Genomic DNA, 25,885 nt, shown 5'->3' with positions numbered 1-25,885 from the left:
GTTAACCCAGGAGTCACTACACCATGGGTCTATGGTGTTGTGTGTGTTCACAACAGGGTAACAGTGTGGTCAGGATGCCTAAACAGATTTCCAAGCAGGGCAGCCCAAAATAGGTGAGAAAGGAGGAGCACAATTATTAGATGAATTTAGAGTTCATATATTTTATTTTGCATTGGGACTAAATGGAACGTCTTATTTTCCTCAGAATAGCCATAGAGAGGCTTACAAATTATGTTTAGTGGGCAGCATTTGTTTTATACAGCAGGATCTCAGATGCCTGCAACCTAGGTGTTTCTTAAGCATTGAAGCCAGTGAATATGATGGAGGTCTTGTTAACCTTTACTTTAAAGCTTCATTTGGTGACTTTGCCTCTTTTAGTTAAAAAAAATTTACAATGCTAATGGCATCACAGTCCATAAAGAAATTTAAACATTGCTGGTTGCAGTTCTGATGTTCCTATTGTACTAGGAGATGGTTTCTCAGAACACCCAATTTACTCCTGCTTCTCAGAAAGGGAGGCAGGCTTCTGCTGTTTTCCATTTGTCGCAAACCATCCATAAACCATCAAGTGCATAACAAAAACATGGGAGAAAATTATTCCCAGTTGTTACTAAGTAAAATTTTGTAAGACAAAGTTACATGTAATTATTGCTCAAAATAATTTATCATTCGTGTAAAAGAAAAGGATAATTGATTTGCAGTAGAGTTTTGTGAACCTGAATTTGTTTGGATATTTGGAAACATACTGATTATTTTGAATTCTCTTTCTGAATCCCTACTTAGAAACATTTTTGCATTTATCTATTTTATTCAGATAGCATATTAGCTGTTACAGAGGCCTGAAGTAAGATAGTTGGTGTGATGATCTACACATCTAAAGCAAGAAATAGTTAAAATTCATGTTCGTTCATTTATCCATTCTGTGTTTCTGTTTTTGAAAGGCTTTGTTCTATGCATGGGATATAATCAACATTTAACTAAACTGAGAGTTTTGTTCTCATGGAGCTGCTATGCTAGTGAGGGGTGACTAAAAATTAACAAATATCTACTTGAACAAGATAATTTCAGAAGGTGCTAATCATCTGAAGACTAAACAACGCCTAATGAGATAGAGATGGGAGGTGGGCTTCTTTAGATGGGCCATGTTGAGAAAAGTTTTCTGTGAGGACATGACATTTAGATGAGGTTTGGATGAGGGAAAGTCAGTCAAATAAAGGTTTTTTGGGGTGGGCAGGAAGTGTTCAAGGAAAAGGCAGCACATGCAAAGGCTAGAACATACTTGATGTGTTCTAAGACCCATGGAAGGTCTGATGTGATCGGGCCATCTCTGGTGGATCAAGACAGCTGTAGGGGATGAGGCGAGGGAGGTAGACCTGGTAGGACAAGTGGTCTGGGCTTTAGGTGCAATGGGAAGTGAACAAATGGAAAATTTCAAAAGAAATAGACAATTGCATCATAATTGTGCTAGGCAAATACAGTCTCATGCCACATAATGACATCTTGGTCAATGATGGATTGCATATATGACGGTGGTCCAATTAGATTATAATGGAGCTAAGAGTTCCTATTGCCTATGACGTAGCCATCAAAATGTCATATCTCAATGCATTACTCAAGTGTTTGTGGTGATGCTGGTGTAAAAAAACCAACTGTACTGCTAGTCATATTAAAGTATTGCACATACAATTATGTACTACCTAATAGTAGATAATGACAATAAACAACTGTGTTACCGGTTTGTGTATTCACTATACTATACTGTTTCCATTATGTTATTTTGTTTTATTTATTTTTAAAATTTTTTGAGTTTTTAAATTGATATATAATAGTTGTGCGTATCTTGGGTGTACGTGTGATATTTTGATGCCTGTATACAATATGTAATGATTAAAGGAGGGTAATTGGGATCCCTTATATTAATATATAAGTAAGTTAACTGTAAAAGTGTCTCAGACAGGTCTTTCAGGAGGTATTACAGAAGAAGGCATTGTTATCATAGGAGATGACAGTGTCATGCATGTCATTATTCCTGAACAGCTTCCAGTGGGACAAGATGTGGAGGTGGAAGACAGTGATATGGATGATCCTAAACCCTGTGTAGGCCTAGCCTTATATGTGTGTTTGTGTCTTAGTTTTCATTAAAACTGTTTGATTTAAAAAGTAAAAAATAAAAATAAAAAAGCTTATAGAATAAGGATATAAGGAAAGAAAATCTTTTTGTACAGCTGTACAATGTGTTTGTTTTAACCTAAGTTATTACAAAAGAGTCAAGATGTTAAAAAAAATTTTAAAGTTTGCAAAATAAAAAGGTTACAGTAAGCTAACGTTAATCTGTTATTGAAGAAAGGAAAGTATTTTTAATGGATTTAGTAGCCTAGGTGCATAGTGTTTATGAAGTCTACAGTAGTGTACAGTAATGTCCTAGGCCTTCTCATTCACTCACCGTCACTCATTTATTCTCCCAGAACAACTTTCAGTCCTGCAAACTCCATTCATGGTAGATGCCCTATACCAGGTGCACTATTTTTTTTTTATCTTTTCTATGTTTAGACACACCAATACTTACCATGTGTTATAATTACCTACAGTATTCATTACAGTAACATGCTGTACAGTTCTATAGCCTAGGAGCAAAAGGCTCTACCATATAGTCTGGGCGTGTAGTAGGCTATGCCATCTGGGTTTGTGGAGGTACACTCTATGAAGTTCACACAAGGATGAAATTGCTTAAGGATGCATTTTTCAGAACAGATCCCCATGTAAGAAACATGTGACAGTCATGCAGTGGCCTGTTAGAGGGATTAGATCAAATACATTTAGAAAGATTAATTGGAGAAATGTTTATGAAAGTTGGTTTGGTGAAGAATTTTCGAGAATGAGGACCGAGAGGGAACACACAGGGTTTGGGATAGTAGGAGAGGAGAGAACTTTTCAGAAAGAGATGCTTAGGGTGTTGAGACAGGTAATGTGTGTATCTCTGGGACGATATAGGGAGAGAGGAGATGGCTGGTTAAGGATTCTGAAGCTGCTACTAGGTATTGAATTTAATGTGTCTAAGATTCCTCAAGAACAAGATAAATTTTTATGAGCATAGATGATACTAGATGATTCGTATGCATGGGCTCTGTGTGGTAGAGCTCTTTATTTCTGTTTTCTCAAAACAAATTCTAACATCTGTTTTAAGATAAAAGATGTTTATTTCACCTCTAAAATTTATTTTGTATTAAAAATCTTCCACAAGATTGATATTACTGGACATGTTATAGCTTACATGCTACCAGAAATGACTATGTAATTATTTTATTCTTAATAAATATAGGCTTCCTATTTTCTCTCTGGTTAACGAGTTCCAAAGCTTCACATCAGTTTTAATTTCTGGGAGATGTTTTATCAGACAATGACATTTGGCTCTTGATTTAAGCAGGCCTAAAAATCTATTTCATGAGGGTAATTTAAAATAATTTGGCTTAATTAAAATGGTAAATGATGTCATTTTATAATAATGATATCATTCCTGAGGCACATTTTTCTTGGACAGCTGTACTGTGCTATTATGCAAATAAGTATTTTTTGACGGGACAATAACTCCTGCTTTATTCTCCATTATTCAAAACCTCGCAATCATATTATTTCCTGATCCATAGACAGCTTGTGTGTCTGTGTGTCTGTTTTATTCCCTATCGTTTTCCCCTGATTCAGGATTAAATTGCTTCAGATAAGCCTTCTTAATAGGAACATACTGAGATTCCTTTCTATTGAAGAAGAGAAAAAAATAAGCTAATCTTATATATAGGCCAAACTGGGATGAGTGTTTTTGAGTCTAAAAGGAAATACAAAGAACCAGCAAAAAATGGTGACTACATCTGAAAGGCAGGCAATTGTAAGAAAGAATCTTTCAGCAAAATTGTATCAAAATATATTTTGAATTAATTGCATGTAACATTCAAAGGCATAAACTCATGGAATTTGGAACTTGGGATCTACCATAGATATTGTCTATTCAAACTCTGTCATTTTAGAGCTAAGAAAATAAACAATTTGGTCATTTTCCTAAGAGCATACTACTGGTTAGCAATAGAACAAACATTGGATCTGTGACTTCTGGTTTTTCAAACTCTCCTCCTCCTAATGTCCCCTTTTTACTTTTTCTTTCTCTTATAAATACCATCATCGTTCTAGGATCAGAGCTAGCTATTCCAGCACTTTTCATTTCTTTGAGTCGGTAACCCATATGTCTTCTTCTTTGCCCTACACAGCAGCAGTTTGCCCCAAACTCCCTGCAGGTGTGACTCACTGTTTTGCATTGATCATCTGTTCTCTTGCTAGTGCCTGCTTGCTGCCTCCTGTGCATTGCTGAATGAAGTAGTGAAACATCTCAGAATTTTAGAACTAGGGAAAAATCCTCCTGAATCTTGGGGAAAATAAAAGCAGGTGGTGTCTTTATGAAGTATCTCATCACCAAAATGCCCAAGTGAGGTTATAAATGGATTTTTAAAAAGGACTTCACAAATTAATGGATCATAAATACAAAACATGTTAGTAAAGAGAAGTGAGACAACTCAGAATTTTAAAAATTATTTTGTATGGTAAATGAATGAAAATTTTATGAATTAAATAAATATTTATTGAGCTCCTACTATGTGCCTAGCATTGTAAGGAGCTATGGGTTTTTTTTCTAGGCAAATTGTGTTTCATCTTACATATTCTTTCATAACCTGATTATCTCATTTTGTAATATATCATGAACATCTATCCATATCTCTAAATATAGATTTGTAGAACCCTTTTTAGAGGCTTTGTAGTATGCCTTTTTATGGATGTACCATCTTTTTAAACTGTTCTGTTCTATCAGGCACTTATTTTTTTAGCTGTGGGAAAAGCATGTAACAAGAGCTCTACCCAGTTAACAAATTTACAAATGTCTAATACAGTATCGCTGACTATGTGCACATCAGTACCATTGACTATCTGCACAGCAGATCTCTGTAGAACTTTTCATCTTGCATGACTGAAACCCTATACCCACTGAACAGCAGGTCTCCCTTTTTCCCCTTCCTCCACCCACTAGCAACCAGCACTGTGTTTTCTGCTTCTATGAGTTTGGCCATTTTAGAGATACCTCATATAAGTGGGAACATACGGTATTTGTCCTTACGTGATTGGTTTACTTAGCATAGTATTATCAAGTTTCATCCATGTTGTAGCATATAACAGGGTTTCCTTCCTATTTAGGGATGGATCATATTCCATTGTATGTCTATACCCCATTTTCTTTCTTCATTCATTCATCGATGGACATTTCCACCTCTTGGCTAGTGTGAATAATGCTGCAATAAACATGGAAATGCACATATTTCTTGAAGGTCCTGTTTTCAATTCTTTTATTTTTAATTATTATTGATTTATTTATTTCAACTTTTATTTTAGATGCAGGGAGTACATGTGCAGATTTGTTACAAGGGTATATTGTATGATGCTGAGGCTTGGGGCATTACTGATCTCATCACCCAGGTACTGAGCATAGTACCCAATAGTTTTTTAACCCCTGCCCTCCTCCCTTCCTTCTTCCCTGCTCTAGTAGTTCCCGGTGTCTGTTGTTCCCATCTTTATGTCTGTGCATACTCAATGTTTAGTTCCTACTTATAAGTGAGAACATGTGGTATTTGGTTCTCTGTTTCTGCATTAGTTTACTGAGGATAGTGAGTAAGCTGTGTCCATACTGCTGCAAAGGACATGATTTTGTTCTTCTTTATGGCTGCATAGTATTGCATGGTGTATATGTACCACATTTTTCTTATTCAATCTACTATTGACAGGCACCTAGATTGATTACATGGCTTTGCTGTGAATAGTGCTGTGATGAACGTATAGGTGGATGTGTCTTTTTGGTAGAATGATTATTTTCCTTTGGGTAAATACCTAATAATGAGATTGCTGGGTTGAATGGTAGTTCTATTTAAAATTCTTTGAGAAATCTTCAAACTGCTTTCCACAGTGACTGAACTAATTTACATTTCCACCAACAATGTACTGGCATTCATTTTCCTCTACAGTCCTGCCAACACCTGTCATTTTTTTGACTTTTTGATAATAACCATCTGACTGGTGTGAGATGGTATCTCATTGTAGTTTTGATTTTACATTTTTCTGATGATTAGCGATGTTGAGAATTTTTTGTATGTTTGTTGGTCCCTTGTATGTCTTCTTTTGAGAAGTGTCTGCTCATGTCCTTTGCATAACTTTTAATAGGGATATTTTTTTTTTCTTGATTTAAGTTCCTTATGAATTCTGGATATTAGGTCCAGAGTTTGTTGGATGCATGGTTTGAGAATATTTTCTCCAGTTGTGTAGGTTGTCTGTGTACTCTGTTGATAGTTTCTTTTCCTGGGCAGAAGCTCTTTAGTTTAATTATGGCACGCTTGTCAATTTTTGTTTTTGATGCAATTGCCTTTGAGGACTTAGCCACAAATTATTTGCCAAGGTTGGTGTTGAGAAGCGTATTTCCTAGGTTTTCTTCAAGGGTTTTTATGGCTTGAGATTTTACTTTTAACATTTTAATCCATCCTGTTAATTTTTGCATATGGTGATAGGTAGGAGTCCAGTTTCATTCATCTGCATATGGCTAGCTAGCTATCTTAGCACCATTTATTTAATAGGGAGTTCTTTCCTTACTGTTTATTTCTGTTGACTTTGTTGAAGATAAGATGGTTATAGGTGTGTCACTTTATTTCTGGGCTCTCTATTCTGTTCCATTGGTCTATATGTCTGTTTTTGTACCAGTACCATGCTGTTTTGGTTACTGTAGCCTTATAGTATAGTTTGAAGTCAAATAATGTAATGCCTCTAGATTTTTTTTTTTTAATTTTCTTAGGATTGCCTTGGCTATTTGGGATCTTTTTTGGTTCCATATGAATTTTACAGTAGTTTTGTCTAATTCTGTGAAAATGATGTTTTTAATTTGATAGGAATAATGTTGAATTTATAGATCACTTTGGGTGGTATGGCCATTTTAATGATATTATTTCAATCTATGAGAATGGAACACTTTTCCATTTGTTTGTGTCATCTATGATATTTTTCAGCAGTGTCATGTAGTTCTCCTTGTAGAGACCTTTCATCTTCTTGGTTAGACGTATTCCTAGGTATTTTATTTATTTGTATGGCTATTGTAAATAAATACCCAGAAACAGGATTGCAGGATTATATGGTAGTTCTAGTTTTAATTTTTTGAGGAACTTCCATACTATTTTCAACAGCTGCTGCACCATTTACCTTCCAGCCAACAGTGCACAAGTGTTCTAATTTCTCCACATTCTTGACAATATTTGTTACTTTCTGTTGTTTTGATGATGCCATCCTAAGGGGTATATGTGAAGTACTATCTCATCGATTTGTGTTTTTCTTATAATTAGTGATGTTGAGCATCTTTTCATATACTTGTTGTTCATTTGCATGTCTTCTTTGGAGTAATGTCTATGCAAGTCCTTAGCCCATTTTAAAAATCAAGTTATTTGTTTTTTTTTTTCTATTGAGTCATGTGTGTTCTATGTATATTTTGGGTATAAATCTCTTATCAGGTATAGTCAGCCTTCAGTATCCATGGGTTCAGCATCCAGGGATTCAACAAACCACAGATGAAAAATATTTGAAAAACAATAGTACAGCAATAAAAATAATGCAAATAAAAACTGCACAGTATAACTACCATTTGCACAGCATTTATGGTGTATTAGGTGTTATAAGTCAGCAGTCCTCAAACTTTTTGGCATCAGGAACCAGTTTCATGGAAGACAATTTTTCCACAGACCAATGGCAGTCAGGGGAGGATGGTTTCAGGATGAAACGATTCCACCTCAGATCATCAGGCATTAGATTCTCACAAGGAGCACACAGCCTATTATAGATCCGTCGCATGCACACTTTACAATAGGGTTTGAGCTCCTGTGAGAATCTAATGCCATGACTGATCTGACAGGAGGCAGAGCTCAGGTGGTAAAGCTCCCTGGTGGCTGCTCACCTCCTACTGTGCAGCCTGGTTCTTAATAGGCCATGGACTGGTATGGGTCTGTGGCTTGGGGGCTGGGGACCCCTGTTATAAGTAATCTAGAGATGATTTAATGGATATGTGTAGGTTATATGCAAATACCATATCATTTTATATAAGGCACTTGAGCATCCACAGATTTTGGTATCCATGGGGTGATGAGATCCTGAAACCAATCCCTCATAGATACTGAGAGACAATTGTATATGGTTTCCAAATAGCTTTTCATATTTTATAGGTTACCTTTTCATTCTGCCGATTGTTCCTTGGCTGCCCAGAAGCTTTTTTGTTTGGCATAGTCCTATTAATCTATTTTTGCTTTTGTTGCTTAGGCTTTTGGGGTCATATCCAAGAAATCATTGCCAAGGCCAATGTTATGAAGCTTTTCCCCTGTGTTTTCTTCTAGAAGTTTTATAGTTTCAGGCCTTATGTTGAAGTCATTTTTTTTGGTAAAGGGTTTATTAAGCAGGGCTATTTTTAATACCAAAAGACAGCAGACAGCTCAAACAGTCACTAACAGAGGTCTGGTTGTTTAAATTATAGTATACAAATAAAACAGTAGTATTCATCTGTGTGGGGTGGGATGGGTGGGTGGGTGTGGATGTGTGTGTGTGAGGGGTTGGGGAGAGGGAGGGAGAGATGAAGAAATATCTTCATGTGCTAACATGGAGTGAACTTCAGGATATAATGTTATGTAAAAAGCATAAAGTGGAAAAAAACGAAAATAGTTTGCTATTACCATTTTGTTTTTTGAAATGTAAAAGTGAATGAACTATATATATGCATATATATAGTTCATTCATATATATATGCATATATATAGTTCATTCTCTTAATTAATTTTTTGATACATTATATTTGTACATAGTTATGGAGTACATGTGAAATTTTGTTGCACACATAGAATGTGTAATGATTAAGTCAGGGTATTTAGGATATCTGTCACCTAAGTGTCTATCATTTTTGTGTGTTGGGTGTATTTTAAGTTCTCTCGACCAGCTACTCTAAAATATACATTAAGTTAACCACAGTCATCCTATTCTGCTGTCAAACATTAGAACTTATTTTTTCTGCCTACATATATGATTGTATCCATTAACCAACCTCTCTTAATTCCCCACCCCTCTCCCGCCCACACACCCTTCCTAGTCTCTAGTGTTTTTCTTTCCACTCTCTACCTCCGTGGGATTTACTTCTTTTAGCGCTCATGTAAGAGTGAGAACATGTGAGATTTGTATTTCTGTACCTGGCTTATCTTAATTAATGTAATAATCTCCAGTTCTATCCATGTTGCTACAAGTGACATGATTTAATTCTTTTTCATTGTTGAGTATTATTCGTGTGTGTGTGTGTGTGCATGCATGTGTGTCACACCTCTTTATTCATTCATCTATTGTTGGGCACTTAGGTTGATTCCATATTTTTGCTGTTGGAAGTTGTGCTGCAATAAACATGGGAGTACAGTACAATATGTCCCTTTGATATACTGATTTCTTTTCTTTTGAGTAAATACCCAATGCTGGACTGGATTGTATGGTAGTTCTATTCAGCTTTTTGCGAATCTCTATCCTGATTTTTATAGTGGCTGTACTGATTTACATTTCCACCAGCAGTGTATACGAGTTCCCTTTTTGCTATATTCTTGCCAACATCTGTTATTTTTTTATCTTTTTAATAATAGCCATTCTAACTCTGTAAGAGTATATCTCATTATGGTTTTAATTTTCATTTCTCTGATGAGTAGTGATGTTGAGCATTTTTTGTATACCTGTTGGCCATTTGTATGTCTTCTTTTGAGAAATGTCTATTTATGTCTTTTGCCTATTTTTTAATGGGTTATTTAGTGTTTGTTGGGTTGAGTTTCTTGCACCTTCTGGATATGAGTCCCTTGTTGGATGAATAGTTTGTAAATATTTTCTCTCATTCAACAGGTTGCTTCTTCACTTTGTTGATTATTTCTTTTGCTGTGCAGAAGCTTTTTAGTTTAATATAGTCCCATTTGTCTATTTTTGTTTTTGTTGCCTGTGCTTTTGAGGTCTTAGCCATAACATTTTTGCCTCGATCAATGTCTTGAAGAGCTTTCACTGTGTTTTCTTCTAGTAGTTTTATAATTTTAGGTCTTATGTTTAAGTCTTTAACCCCTCTTGAGTTGATTTTTATGTATAGTGTAAGCTAAGGGTCCAGTTTCCCTCTTTTTGATGTGTATATCAAATTTTCTCAAAACTATTTATTGAAAAGACTATCCTTTCCTCATTATGTAATCTTGACATAATTGATCTTGTTGAAGATCATTTGATTATATATGCATAGCTTTATTTCTGGATTCTTGATTCTGTTCCATTGGTCCATATGCCTGTCTTTATGACAGCATCACATGGTTTCGACATTTATTTTTGTTTTGTTTTAGATTTTTTCACATTTTCTAATCCCAAACATTTTTTTAAAATTTAATATACTATTTTTAAAGCATTTTTAGGTTCGTGGCAAAATTGAACAGAAAGTGCAGTGATTTCCCATATATTCCCTGCCCCCACACATGCATAGCTTTCTCCATTATCAACATCCTTCATCAGAGTTACACATTTGTTACAATTCATGAATTTACATTGACACATCACTATCACATTATTGTCATCATTATCAACTAATTGCTAACATTAAGGTTCAGTCTTGGTGTTGTAGAGTCTATGGGTTTGGATAACATACAATGTCATGTGTCCATTATTACAATAGCCTAAAGAATAGTTTCACTGCCCTAAAAATACTCTATGCTCTGTCTAACCCCTTAAATCCTGACAATCACAGTCTTGTTACTGTCCCCATAATTTGCTTTTTCAGAATGTCATATAGTTGGAATTATATAGCATGTAGCTTGGTAAGATTGGCTTCCTTCACTTAGTAATATGCACTTAACGTTTTCTGCATGTCTTTTCATGTAATCTGAGAGCAGAGGTAATTTCGTGTCTTCTTTTCTGATTTGGATGTGTTTTATTTCTTTTTCTTGCCAAGTTGCTCTACCTAGGATTTCCAGTACTATTTGAATAGAAATGGTGAGAGTGGGCCTCCTTGTCTTCTTCCTGATCTTAAAAGAAAAGCTTCAGTTTTTCACCATTGAGTATAATGTTAACTGTGGGGTGTTATATATGACTATTATTTGTTGTATATATTCATTCATTTGCTGGCTTATCCTCTGTCACTACGCTTTCTTTACTCTTTTAAATTATTTTTTTCCTTTTGCTCTTTTAACTGGATACTATCAAATGATGTTTGTTGAAGTTCACTGTTTTTTTCTTGTGCTTGATCAAGTCTGCAGTTGAACCACTCTAGTAAATTTTTCCACTAAATTATTGTATTCTTCAGCTCCAAAATTTCTGTTGGGTTCTTGTTTATATTTTATGTCTCTTGTTGACATTCTTATTTTGTTCATACATTATTTTTCTGAGCTTGTTGAACGTCTTTATGATGGTTATTTTGAATCTTTATGAGATAATTCATATGCCTCTGTTACTTTAGGATCAGTATGCGGAGATTTAGTTTGTTCTTTAATTGGGCCATGTTTCCCTGTTTCTTTATGTGCCTTGTAACTTTTATGATTGGATCTACGCATGTGAAATAAAGAGTCACCTCTGTAAATCTCTAAGGACTGGATTCATGTGGGGAAATACCTAATCACCAATCAGCCCTAATCAGCCTGCCTAGAGATTCTGTGGGCCTCAAATCTTTTTTATAGTTGTGCGTTCTCTGGACTTGTGCATGTAAGTTACCAAGTACAGGGATTTACTCTTTTCTTTTTCAGGGGCTTGTAATCTCTTGCTCTCTCTGGAGCTACCACATGCTGCTCAGCTCTTCTTTGTTCTCAGTGGCTCCCAGACTTCTAGAGCGTGTTAGGTCCTGTTAATGCTGTTAGTTGGACAAGACAGGCACCAGTCCCTCAAGAAGCCTTTTGGAAAGTCTGCTTGCTGGGCATATGTTTCAGTCAGTCTTCTCTTTCCCTCCCCTGGGAGAAACCCAGTGAGACATGATTAAGGTGGAAGACGGTAGTATTGACAATCCTGACCTTGTGCAGGCCTAGGATGATTTGTTTGTGTCTTAGTTTTTTTTTTTTTTTAAAGTGCTTAAAAAGTTAAAAAAAATAAATAGTTAAAAAAAGATTATGGAATAAAGATGAAAAAATATTTTTATACAGCTGTACAATGTGTTTTTGTTTTAAGCTTAGTGCTAGTACAAAAGTCAAAAAATTAAACAGTTTATAAAGTGAAAAATTTACAATTAGCTAAGGCTAATTTGTTATTGAAGAAAGTTAGTTTTATTTTAAAAATAGATTCAGTGTACCCTAAGTGTACAATGATGTCCTAGGCCTTCACATTCACTCACCACTCACTCACTGGCTCACCCAGAATAACTTCCTGTCCTGCAAGATCCATTCATGTAAGTGTACCATTTTTTACTTTTATACCCTATTTTTACTGTATCTATCATATGTTTCCATATGCTTAGATACACAAATACTTACCATTGTCTTACAGTTGCCTTAAGTATTCAGTATAGAAAAATGCTGTACAGGTTTATAGCTTAGGAGCAATAGGCTATACCATATAGCCTAGGTGTGCAGTAGGCTATCGCATCTAGGTTTGTGGAAGTACTCTCTATGATGTTCACAAAATGATGAAATTGCCTAACCACACCTTTCTCAGTATCACATTTCTCACTATCGCAAACTGACAGAATACAGTGTAGTCACGTGTCGCTTAACAGTAGATGACTATACTGTATTCTGACAGTTCATGATAGTGATTTTATGTCTACTCAAAAATCAGTAAGCATAGAATATACTACAAATGATTCTTGAGTAGTTAGCATTATACTGGACACATAGGCCATATGTGACATAAACATATAAGACAAGGCCTGATGACTATTTAGAATGCATCATACACGTGGATAAAATAAAATGTTCCCCCACGTTCAACTTTGTGGGTTAGTTCTTTAAAAAATTCATTTATACATTTTTTTTTTTGCTTAGAACTTTCAGTATTTCCACATAGAAATAATATTGTAAATGATAGCTATATCCAAGGTGAGGCAACCAAAGCAGTAATACAACTGAACTATTAATATAACCCCAAGACCTGAACCTGGCTTGCCAAGTTATTTTATTATTCTTTTGGCATATTTTACTTATTTTGACCAAGTGACTTAGCCTCTTTCTGCCTCAGCTTTTGTGAAAGATAAGTATGTATCTGATTCCTCTTAAGTAACACTATATGCATAATGCTCACAAGGTTCTGGTGAAGCCGCTCCGGTCTTGCACTGCTGTTTCAAATAGTTAGCTTAAAGAGAAGTAGCTGTCTAGAGGACACCCAACATATTATTTATTTTTATTTTTTTGAGACAGAGTCTTGTTCTGTTGCCAGGCTGGAGTGCAATGGCACGATCTCGGCTCACTGCAACCTCCTCCTCCCAGGTTCAAGCGATTCTTATGCCTCAGCCTCCTTATTAGCTGGAATTACAGGTGTGCAACACCACGCCCAGATAACTTTTGTATTTTTAGTAAAGATGGGGTTTTCCCATGTTGACCAGGCTGGTCTTGAACACCTGGCCTCAAGTGATCTGCGCAACTCGGCCTCCCAAAATGCTGGGACTACAGGCATGTAATCCCAACAGATGTACAGCCCCAACAGATATACAGCAAGTGATTAAAAATGAAAGTGTGAGTGAGGTTCAGGTGTAGTTAGTCATCTCCTAATGCCCATAACCTTTCCCCTTCACGTCTCTTCTGAATCCTCGAGAGACTGCATGTTGCTTTTTTGTGACTTTTTACTTTTCTCTTTCCCTGCTTGGTTTAAAAGTTTTCTGCGTGTTTCACCAACATAAACATATTCTTGGATTGTGGGAGTTAGGAGACAGATGAAGTGGAGAGAAGACCCACCAGCCTCATGCTTATTATGAGAATTCTGAAGCATCTTCCCTTTCATAGGGTGCTGTGCTCTGAAGCATTGTTAAGATTAGGATCTTAGTTGTATATGAAGACAAACAATACAGTATAAGTGAGTGACTAATGTAGAAAACATGAGGAAAGGTGCCAAGTTCATTTTCAGCGCTGATGGTTGTGGTGTGACACTCTCATGCCAGCCAAAGAGGTGCCTGAGGGAAAGGTTTAATTGCATTTTTGTGTAATAACTACTGGACAGGTGTCAAAGGGTAGCTCCATTATTCCAGTTGGCTCAAAAAAGGGCGAGAAATTCTATCAGGTTCTTGTTTCTCAAACAAAATAGAGTTCAACCAATTCAGTATTTGCTATAACTGGTGAGTGTATGGGTGTGTAATTGAGAAAGGCGGGGGAAACTTGGAAAAAGCTAAGAAGCTAAGACAGAATCAGTATGAATCACTATGTTTTGGGAAGTTATATATTATTTTTGCTGTCTTGATTTTGTGACATTGAGCCAAGAAATATAAACATATTAAACAGTTTTGCAAGACTTCCTTTTCTCTGCATAATGTTAGCAAGTCATTAATAAACTTCCCCTGCAGTATATTAAGAAGTTTTACCTGGAGCCTAAAAGCACAGAAATTTCTTGTAGGTTATTAATGGCAATGAGTCAACTCACTCAAAGTGAGAAATACACATTTTATGGGGCCTGAAACAGGATCTGTCTATCAGGATATTATTGGAATGTCTTAGTATAGTGCTTTTACTCATGACTAATTTGGGTTGTAGGAAGTTTGATTTATTCAAATATAAATTGTGTTAACTGGTTACTTTGTCAGGTATGTGTGTGTGTGTGTGTGTGTGTGTGTGTACAAAGCTTGAGATTTTCAATCATCACTATGATATTTTAGTTACTATGATTTTTAAATTTCAGTTCTCACTATGATTCTGGAAGGACAGGAAAAAATCCTTTTGTTTTTAAAACTTACATAAAAATATTGCCTTTCTGTGGAAACTTGAATAATTTTCATAACTATTTCCCCTGCCTGTGATTACCTTTATATAGGTATAAAACACTTTCTTTTTGTTTAAACTTGTATCCATTATGGAACTATAGGCTTAAGTGCACTGGGAAATCAAATGAATAGAGATTAATGACATCATATTGGAAAAAAACAACAGGTTTTCCAAATTTAGGAACCCTATGGATGTGTGTAACTGACAGAGAAAAACATCCTTTTTCACATTTTAGCCTTTTTCTTCTCATCAGTTTAGAAATTCAGGCCTTAGAAAAATAATGTGTAAATAAATGTTGGTTAGTGTAGCACGCCTTGGGCAACATGGTACAAAAATATTGTTTCAGGTACTGTCTCCCTGATCTCAGTCTCCTGCCTACTCAAATCCTATTTTAAGGACAACCTCTTTTAAAGGAACTGCCTAGATAAATATCTTACTGTCCTAGAACTGTGTCTTCCTTATTAACTAAACAACCTTGATCTTTTTCCTCTCTCCTTGCCTTTTGGTTTCTTTCTGATTTCTTCTTCTACCTCCTTCTCTTTCATGCTTTCCTTTTTTTAAAAAAAAAATTAATCTTTCTCTTCCACTCATGCTGAGATGGGGTAGAAAGTGGCCAGAAAGATAGACAAAGATTAATGGTCCCATAAAATATTATTCCATACAGTAATATGGAATCTAGGAAGACTCATGGAAAAATGCACACCAGGGAAATGCTGCTTCAGTGTGCTTGCTTCACATATGTAGTCTGGCTCCTTTAGAGTTGCACAGGGTCTTCATCATGTTTTTTTTTTTTTTCTATACACCACTGTGCTCATTTCATTGAGGCTCAAAGGAAAAAGAATTTCAGTGTTTCAAGTTCAGCCCTTGCCTGATACATAAATCTTCCCTGTAACAAGTCAGCTGATGGTTACTTGCCCTTAGACATTAGACAGGTTTACTCAATAATAGAGGAATAGTTATGTAAACTATGTTAAATGTAGCTACTCAGTGAGATATTGCAGTCCTTAAAAATGATAGCTCTGAAGACTGCAAAATGCCTTGGAATATGCTTGTGTTATATGAAAAGAGTTTTCAGCAGATTTATTGTTACAACTATTAAAATGTGAATATATGCATGTTGCAAAATACTGTTTTAGGAACCGTGACTGATTTTTTTCTTTAGTATTATTTTTCCAAATGTCCAATAATATGTATATTACTTTTATGATTAAAAAATTCTCCCTAAATGGATATGACCAGGAAAGACAACCCAAATACCCAGCAGTATGCTTCATGGTTTCTGGCCCTTCAATGATATCTGCTCTCAAATCTGTTGTTCCCTGCTTTGGATTTTAAGCTTTTGTTTCTACTAACAGAAAATAAATTTACACTTTCAAAAGAGCAAGAAAAAAGCTGTACACTTCATTAGTCTGTTTAAAAATAGCTTTGACACTCGATTGCATAATCCCCAAATGGAAGGAAATATATAAGAAGGTAAGCAAGATATTTACTTTCAGACGTGCTTCCTTAAAGTCTGGTGTGCAGAAACTGCCTGATGTAGAAAATAATATCCCTTTTAAGTAATAAGAATTAAATTTTATTTTTAAAAAGTCTTCATGAAATAAATATACTTTGACTCATAATTTTTGTAAGAAACATTATGGCATATTGTTTCTTACAAATCTTCCTTACAAAATATGCTGGGGGGAACCTTGAAAATATGCTTATCAGTCTCTAAATATAGTATGATTTAAACACCTATGTTTTGTATAAAATATGCAAAGTACTAATTCATTTCTTTTCTCCACATGAAATCAAATATATATTTTTATAAAGGAAAAAGATTATTGATGCTAGGTTTTGAAAATCTAACATTCGTCAATACTCTATAACATTACATTTAATTGTGGAATGTAACTTTGTGATTTCTGCATTTTATATTTAGGCAGATGCCTCTATTTTTCCTAGAAAAAAATAAAACAAGTACCATGTCCATATAACTACAGAATTTCTGAAAAACTAGTTTCAGGTAATGAGTCACAAAATTTGATATCAAATCACGGATATATGAATTAACTTCTATAAAATTTAATTATCTTAAATATTAAATAGTATCTCTGGATCTCTCAGATGTATGCAAAAATGGAATACAACTTGAATTTCCAATAAGGATTCAACAATCAGTCTATGTTCTCTTAGAATAACATTCTATGCAATAAAGGGTTTTCCTCTGATAAGTATGTATCCTTCACTGTAGAACTGTAATGAGAGCCTAATCGATTAATATGCTAGTAACAATGTTTTTCCTGTTCATGGAAATTAGCCTTAATTCTGCAGTAATAAATATCACACTGCAGTGAAATTTAGTATGTTATACACACTGTTCATCAAAACACAAGTACTATTCTTTTGCATGCTCATATTTAATTGCCATTTTGCCTGCACCAAATGCTCAGATATTGGCAATTTTATATGCTTCAGCCTAGTGTTAGCATTAACTGAGAACTGCTCATGGAATATTCTTGAAGAGCAATATGCTAGTGTAGTGTGGTTTTCAAGAAGTTGTTTGCTCCCTTGTTCGGTTATTAAGGGTCCTAGTGGCACTCGACAGGAATATTATTTTATGCAAGGAACCCAATGACATACTTTAGTTTCCAGAATATCATGAAAGGACAAAGAGGTAAAGAAGATGGGTCTAGTATCCTGCTGCCCCTTAGTGGAACCTAATTTGATATGTAAAACGGCCCAAGAAGCAGCCCAATCATTAAGACTGCCACATGTTACTGACGTTAGAGGAGGAGTGTCTTGTGTAAATGATGTCCATAAATAACATTCCAGATATATATGTCCAGTAAATTTTAAAAATACTTAGAAAATAGATAATCCAGTGTGGTTCCTCATTGTTTCAAACCTGCCAGTCAAGGTTGCCTAGGCTCCACCAGTGCAGTCTGTGAAATTCTGAGCCTGTAAGAGTAAGGGCCATGTTGAGATACTCTCTGGTTTTAATAGCAGGACCATTCAAAACAGCTCACATCATCTGGAATAAGGTAATCATAGTGTTGACACATAGCCAGAGGTTACGAATGAGATGCATGAGGATCCTGTAGCCTTTGGCAACAATACTCACACATGACTGTGTATTATTGATGGGTGATGATTATTTTTGTGCTGCAACCATAAATCGTAATGATACCCACTATTATCTTCCCACAAAGTCTTTTGGCAATGAGAGCATCATTTATTATTTTACTTTCCTCATCCCACATTCTTCAAGTTTTTAAAATTAATCTTGCTTACATGGGTTGAAGTGGTCACATGTAGTGTTGTGGATGTGTGATTGGATTCATTCTCTAAAGACTAGTTTCTTCTCAGGGTGGAAACTGGCTTCCCCCGCAAAGAAATGGTCGCAAATAAAAATCTATAATTGCAACTACCAGAAATTTGGCAAGATGATACTTGTTACTGTTTCAGGAGCTGTGTTACTGTATATATGTCAGTATAATTATAAGTGGATTTGGCCATTGTACAACTTATTGGAAATTATGTCTTTTTTAAAAATGGAGAAAAAGTGGAAAAAATCTTAAATATCCAATTAAAATAAGTTGGCATCGAACCAGTTATACATATATCATTGGTATAAACTAATTAGGTGTTAACCCCTTGTACCTGCAGTTCAGAATTTTCTTTATCACTTAAAAGTGTTCAAATTATTAATGTGATTCTACTTTTAGGATGATAGGTGTGACAGCATATTTTAATGAAATCCTGATGATAACAGAGGAGGAATTTGTTCAAAACATTCTGTACTGTTTTGATGAACATAAACATCTCAGTATAGGAAAAATAAGTAAAATCAGAACTTCTGGTGCCATTTGTATTTTAAGATCCACAATATAGCCTACTCTGAAAGCAGTACATTCTTCAGCCTTTTCCAAAATTGCTAAATTCCCTATATCTTCTTCTTTAATGAAAACATGGCCATTCTAGTACTTTATAGCACACGAAAAGCTGTTCCTTGGAGTTGGACTGACAGAAACATTTTCATGATTGTCAGTCACTTCCTTGAATGCCAAGTCTGTACTAGTCCCATATACTTACAAGTAAGTGTGTTTTATCATTGTTTGGTGTTAAAGTGAATAAAGCTCCAGAATGCCAGATGGCATTGAGACATCAGCATTTACAATTTACAATTCAAAAATCCACAAATTCACAGTGGAACTTTGTGAACTTTGATTCTAAAGCCACCATTGTCATGGAAATCAAGATTTTCCGTAATTATCTTTATCATGTGTATGAGTATAAGCCTTCTAGAGCTCTATTTCTTAAGTTTAATGCTACACTCTTAAGTGGAACCATGTATTCAACTAATTTTCCTTAGTGTCCATCCTATACTTGTCTATAAACTGAGGAGCAAAATTAAATGTGAATCCAATCAAGATTATCTTTTACTGTTTCTGTGGCAAGTTTTAAGTTTGGAAGCCCTTTCTTATTAATCAGCACTTCAGGTAATCATGTATTAGGATGAAATACATAGGATTCCATCTTCGCTTATCTTAACCTAAACCATTCAACTTATTCATAAGTTGTCAACATGACTTGATTGTACAGACATGTTGCTTTTAATGAAAAAGTGAAATTTTATTATCTATTCGGTAATTATGTTACTTTAGCCACATAATGTGACACACCCAGAAACAGTTCTCATGAAGGCATTGGAAAAGTACTCTGATGACCTGAACTGATGTTGAAATTTCAGAGATTCTTAGCTCTACGTCAGTGAATGGGAAAGGACATCCAGTTTCCTGTTGATGTTGACCAAGACACCTCATACAAAAATACAAAATTGACTTACAAGAATATTCTAGGGAAAAGACCTCATGGTAGACTCATTCTCATAGTGATTTGACGTACCCTCAGCTCTATCTCAAACCTCTGTTTCAATAATTACAGCTCTGTGATAATGATTTACAACCCACATGTTGCCAGACACTACTGTTTCTGATTATAGTCTTCTTTTGAATTTAAATAATTTGTGGACTTTATCCAAGTGTCTGGGTGATGTTGTAATTCATTATTGATGAGAAAAAGAATAAGCTAAAATCATAGTGCTGGTTATGAAGGCTATATTAAATCAATTGCTATAGTCAATAAAATAATTTTAATTAATGGGGGCGGAGTCTGAAGACTTACCTTATCTTTTCTCATCTACAACACCATGTATGTTTCTTCTTTTCTATTGCTTCCTCATCACCTAGTACCATATACAACTGCTAAATATTTTTGAATAAATGAATGTGTTGAAGAAATGTACATAAAATCTAAAAATATACTTTTGATGCAAGTATAATCTGTCTAAATTCCCCTTCCCTGATTTTTACTGGAAACATTTAGTTCTTCCTGAGAGTTACAAACCTAGATGACCTTGTGCCTGTGCCTAATTGTTTGTGTGCACGTGAATCTGTGGCATTTCCATGTTTATTAACTGTGAAACCATTCCCTCCAGAGTAACTAGATAACAGCATGATGATCACAAGCAACTCTTTCAGATTTATGGAAGCCTTGATATATATTTTTAAGCTACATAGCCTATGAGTTCACTAGATTAGAGTGTATGAACCAATAACTTTATTTGATTTATGCTAAAATCGAACCATTTTATATTTCTTCACTTATTACCTCTGTTCCATCCCCTGTATGTTTATTGCTATCTTAAAATATTTTCCAAAGTTATTTTTTAGTTTTTTAAACTTTTATGTCTTTTTTTGTTTGCTTGTTGTCATATTTTATTTAATTAAATGCCATTTTCTTGCCAATAGCCAATATATTTAGTGATTAAACACTTAAACCATTGATGACTTTATGTGACAAAAATGAAGAATCTGCTGTCATTATTCTTATTTAACTTAGCTCTGGAAAGACTGTTCAGTCCAATAAGAGTTGAAAATCAATAATATATAGCTATTGAAAGATGTGGAGATAAAATGCCATTATTTTTAAGCATTGCTTACTTTGGTTTTCCAGGTAAAAACCGAAATCAAACAAACAAACAAAAATAACAAGTTCAGTACAGAATAGTTGTTTTCAAAATGTGGTCCTCAAGACCCCCTCAGAGGTTTGTTAAGATCCAAGTTATTTTATTTATTTATTTTTTGAGACAGGGTTTTGCTCTGTCGCCCAGGCTGGAGAGCATGATCACAGCTCAGTGTCCCCTTGACCTCCCAGGCTCAAGCAATTCTCCCACCTCAGCCTCCCTAGTAGCTGGGATTATGCCACCAGGCCCAGCTAATTTTTTGTATTTCTTGTAGAGATGGGGTTTCACTGTATTGCCCAGGCTGGTCTCCAACTCCAGAGCTCAAGTAATTCACCTGCCTCAGTCTCCCAAAGTGCTGGGATTAAAGGCAGGAGCCGCCACACTTGGCCAAAGATATTTTCTCTATAGTACTAAGATGTTTTTGTCTTTTCAATATAAAAAATACATAATAATGTGTCTCACTTTTTGAGTTTACAATGAAGTCTGCCAGCAGCTATGTGATGTGCTATTCCAACAGATTGAAAGCAGAAACATATTAAAATACACCTGTTTTCTATTAAGCTAGATATTAAAAGAGATTTATAAAATTGTAAAACTGCTTCTCTTCTCACTATGTATTTTGTTTTAGAGACATAATTATTTATTGTAAAAATAGATCACTTAGGTTAACATATATGGGCTTTCTTGATATTTTTACATGAACATTTTAAAAATCAGAAATTCAAACCAATACAGGAAATGTGAATAGTTATAACTGGCACAAACAGAAGATCTTTGATATCTTCATTAATTCTTGAGACTGTAAACTATTTTAAGATAAAAATTTTGAGAATTGCTGGTGCAGAGGATTGGCAATATATATTTATGTATACAACAGCAATAACCAATTATAATTCAAAGTGGAAAAAAAGTGAAATATTTGGGAATAACCTTATAGATCTATATGGTATATATAATCAGTATAGTATAGGGAACTCAATACATAGAGATTCATACCATCTTCCTTGGTATGAAGTTTGAGTATTATAATAGTGTTTACTTTTTCATTTATAGATTTCATCTATTTCCAAACATTTAACATATGTGAAGTATTCAACATATTTCAATGGAAATGTGTTAAATCTATGAAAATAAAAATTTTTGTAAGATTTAAATTCTAAAGTTTATACAGGAATAAGAGAGCAATAACTACAAAAACATTTAAAAGAAAGATAATGAAGGGAAACCTGCCTTATCTGATACTATAGTTACAACACAGAGTTAGATGAATAGAATTAGCTATCTCAAGCTTCACTGTGTGTTGTGCATATGTGTGTATATGTATATACTTCTGTGCGTTTAATATTAGATAAAGGAATCATTCATGTTCAGTATTATTCATGATAAGGGTTATATAAATGGAACCATATTTTATCACTTCATTAAAGATAAGTGTCATTAATATTAGAAATATTGCTAAGCATTTGTAAATTGTTGGGGGGCAGTTGTAAATGGAAACAACCTTCTAAGATACTTATTCGCTACTATACATCAAATGCTTGAAACATTCATAATCTTTTTTTTTTTTTTTTTTTTGAAACGGAGTCTCACTCTGTCGCCCAGGCTGGAGTGCAGTGGCACAATCTCGGCTCACTGCAAGCTCCGTCTCCGGGTTCACACCATTCTCCTGCCTCCGCCTCCCGAGTAGCTGGGACTACAGGCGCCCGCTACCACGCTCGGCTAGTTTTTTGTATTTTTAGTAGAGACGGCGTTTCACCATGTTAGCCAGGATGGTCTCGATCTCCTGACCTCGTGATCCACCCGCCTCGGCCTTCCAAAGTGCTGGGATTACAGGCGTGAGCCACCACGCCCCACCGAAAACATTCATAATCTTTAATGTGACAACTTTATTCCTAGCAATCTCTCCTGGGGAAATGTTCAGAAATAGGAAAATATTTATACATAAATATGTTCACAACAGCACATTTTATATTAATTCAAATTTTAGAACAACATATATATCTACATATTGGGCAATGATTAAATAAATATGGTAATAAAAAAAAAACCTGCATGTGGAATAGTATTAACTAAGTAAGAGTAGAGAATACAAATATGTAAAAGAGGATATAAAACTACCAGGGGTAGATATTGTAATACATTAAAAGTGGTTATCTCTGGATTCTGGAATTATGGGTACTTTTTATTATCTTCTTTATGCCTTTTTGTATTTTCTTATTTTTTTTTACAAAGATCATATATCACTGTTAAAGTAAATAAAAGCAATGCAATTTAATTAATTTACACAGAACTATTGATATTTTAATTCATAGATTAAGACAAATCAGACATATTTCATAACGGTCAGTTCTGAAATGAGATTTTGTATTACATTTCAGCTATGGGTTACCTGTTCTTTTTCATGTGCCTGTGACTTCCTTGAGTAGTACCCCATTTTCAGAGTGTACTTATTGTCCATTTGCCAGCAAACTGTGTAACCTTAAACCAACCACTGTTCTTCTCTTGGCCTTTAATTTCCTTATCAAATGATGTTTCTTCCAATTCTATAATATGAAAATTAAGTAGTAAAGATCTCCAAAGCTATATTTCCAACTGAAACATCATCCTCTGTAATCTGTCTCTCTTCTACTGTACATTTTCTCCTAACATATTGTCTTATCTTTTGTGCTTCTCCTTCTCCAACCCCCACCTCCCAACATGGGATGATTGAAGAAGGGATTATAATGTCATCTTTCTGTCTTTCTCTTAGTACTACTCAACATTCTCAGCAATAGATCTTAGTGGTCTCTATGTAATATTGCTGGCAGATTGTCATCTACAGAGCTTTGGTGATTCTTATTGTCATAGAATTTATTAAAATCTGTAGAAATTCTAAGAGTCTACATCTGCGTGGACTGCCTTAAGCTTGAAAGTGAAGTCCTGTTGCCTTTTCCTTTTCAACTTAAGTTGTTTTGCTAGCTCTTTTTGATATAGGCTTGGTACAGTTATAGCCAACCCAGACTTGGATCATATATTTAACATTTGAAATGAGCAGCACTTTGGAAATACTTTCTTTATGATGAAGCTATTATATATTATTGTAACTATAGTTTGCAACCTGCTATTTGTACGCTGTGGTGGTTACTGGAGGACATTGTTAAATTTAGTTGTTAATTCAAATAAGTCATTAAATATGTTAATGGATGACAATATGAATGCATATTGGTGCAATATTATAACCTTCATGCCAATAAATTCACTTGATATCACATGTCAGTTTCTTATAACTTAACTGTTATTAAATTCTCCAGTATAAAGTTTTAAGCTATATTATACATTTTAAATGGAAAAGCAAAATGTTGGAGTTGATTCTCTTTGTCAAATAAGTCGTTTCTGGGGTGGAATATATGCTGTTTGATGCCTCTGTGTGATTCATGTGTACTGATAAATTTCTTTTTAAACTTGCAGCAAATAGTGGCAGCAATAAATGCAGGGATTATACCGTTAGGAAACACCTCCAATCAAATCAGTCACTGGGATTTGGGAAGTTCCTTCTTCTTTGCTGGCACTGTTATTACAACCATAGGTAGGAGACAACTTATTTTTGTTTTTTGTTTTGATAACGTTTGTGAGCTAAAATCCATTTGTTTGAATTTTTTGTATAGTTGGGCAAAATGATCTACTTAAGCTAGAAAAACTAGATTATAGTAAATTGATTTTGAAAAGGGGATTTAAAGATTTAAACAAAGGAATAATGGAAATGAATTAGTTGTTATTTTAGAATACTGAGTTGACTTTAAAATACATGTGAAACAGAAGCAATGCAGTCAGTCATTTGACTAATGGTAGTAATATCAAGAAACAGCTTAAAATGATTATTTCTTTAGACCATTAGTTTTTAATTTTCCTGAATTTTTGATATTTTTTGTGTAGGAATTTTGACATTCTTTTCATGGAAGTTCTTACGTGATATCACCTTTTCGAATTTGTAAATTTTAACTCTACATTTTAACAGATTGTGCCTGTTATATGGTCATTTATGATGATTACTTCAGGGCTTTTTTTTTATACATTATATTTTGCCCGTAGCACATATATAAAAATTTAACACTGAAATGTGAGGATTATAAAAAGTATGAAAGTTTAGACCCCTGATGTTTTACCTTTTAATCACATTGTTTGTTATAATGTTGAAAGGGTTGCATAATGGAACGTGGTCTCTTTTTTCAACTCACTGACACATATGTTTGGCATCTTCTAAAGCGGCAGAATGGGTACATGTAGATGTCCTCTCTCTGCTAGTTTGCCATTCAGTGCCCAAAAGCTATTCAGGAAACCTAAACACAGACCCCACAGTGAAAGCTATGTTTGTGAATGAGAACACTTGGACACAGGAAGGGGAACATCACACACCTGGGCCTGTTGTGGGGTGGGGAGATGGGGGAGGGATAGCATTAGGAGATACACCTAATGTAAATGATGAGTTAATGGGTGCAGCACACCAACATGGCACATGTATACATATGTAACAAACCTGCACGTTGTGCACATGTACCCTAGAACTTGAAGTATAATAAATATATATATATATAAAAAATAAAATTTGAAAAAAAAAAGAAAGCCATGTTTGTCATTCTGTGAGACTTGGGAAGGGTAATAGCTGCCTTGTTCATGGAAAGAGATGCATTTAAAGCATATTTTTTAAGAAAGAGAAGGAAATGGGCTCATCATAGTTATGAAGGAATTTCAGGTGTGAGAAAATATATGTAAAAAAGGGAGTTTTTTCTTTCCACATACCTTTGTGAAGAGATTTTCATCTCATGGGACTAATTTCAGATTATGGGATAAATTGAGATCCTAAAAGTTTTAATCTTATTTTTTGATGTCATTCATAAATTATGACATG

The 25,885-nt window shown here is 34.7% G+C and overlaps 1 protein-coding gene across 2 annotated transcripts in view; it reads left to right on the top strand.

Annotated features, from left to right (window-relative positions):
• KCNK2 (potassium two pore domain channel subfamily K member 2) overlaps nucleotides 1-25,885 on the top strand; it is a 153,447-nt gene that overhangs the window by 17,080 nt on the left and 110,482 nt on the right. For both annotated transcript variants that reach the window (XM_001171677.7, XM_001171649.7), the window contains exon 3: nucleotides 24,448-24,565. In XM_001171677.7, coding sequence (XP_001171677.1) covers nucleotides 24,448-24,565 — 118 coding nt within the window. The remainder of the gene's footprint in view (nucleotides 1-24,447; nucleotides 24,566-25,885) is intronic.

This window comes from Pan troglodytes, chromosome 1, assembly GCF_028858775.2.
Source record: "Pan troglodytes isolate AG18354 chromosome 1, NHGRI_mPanTro3-v2.0_pri, whole genome shotgun sequence".
Taxonomy (NCBI): Eukaryota; Metazoa; Chordata; class Mammalia; order Primates; family Hominidae; genus Pan; species Pan troglodytes.
This window is presented reverse-complemented; position numbering and strand designations above follow the sequence as displayed.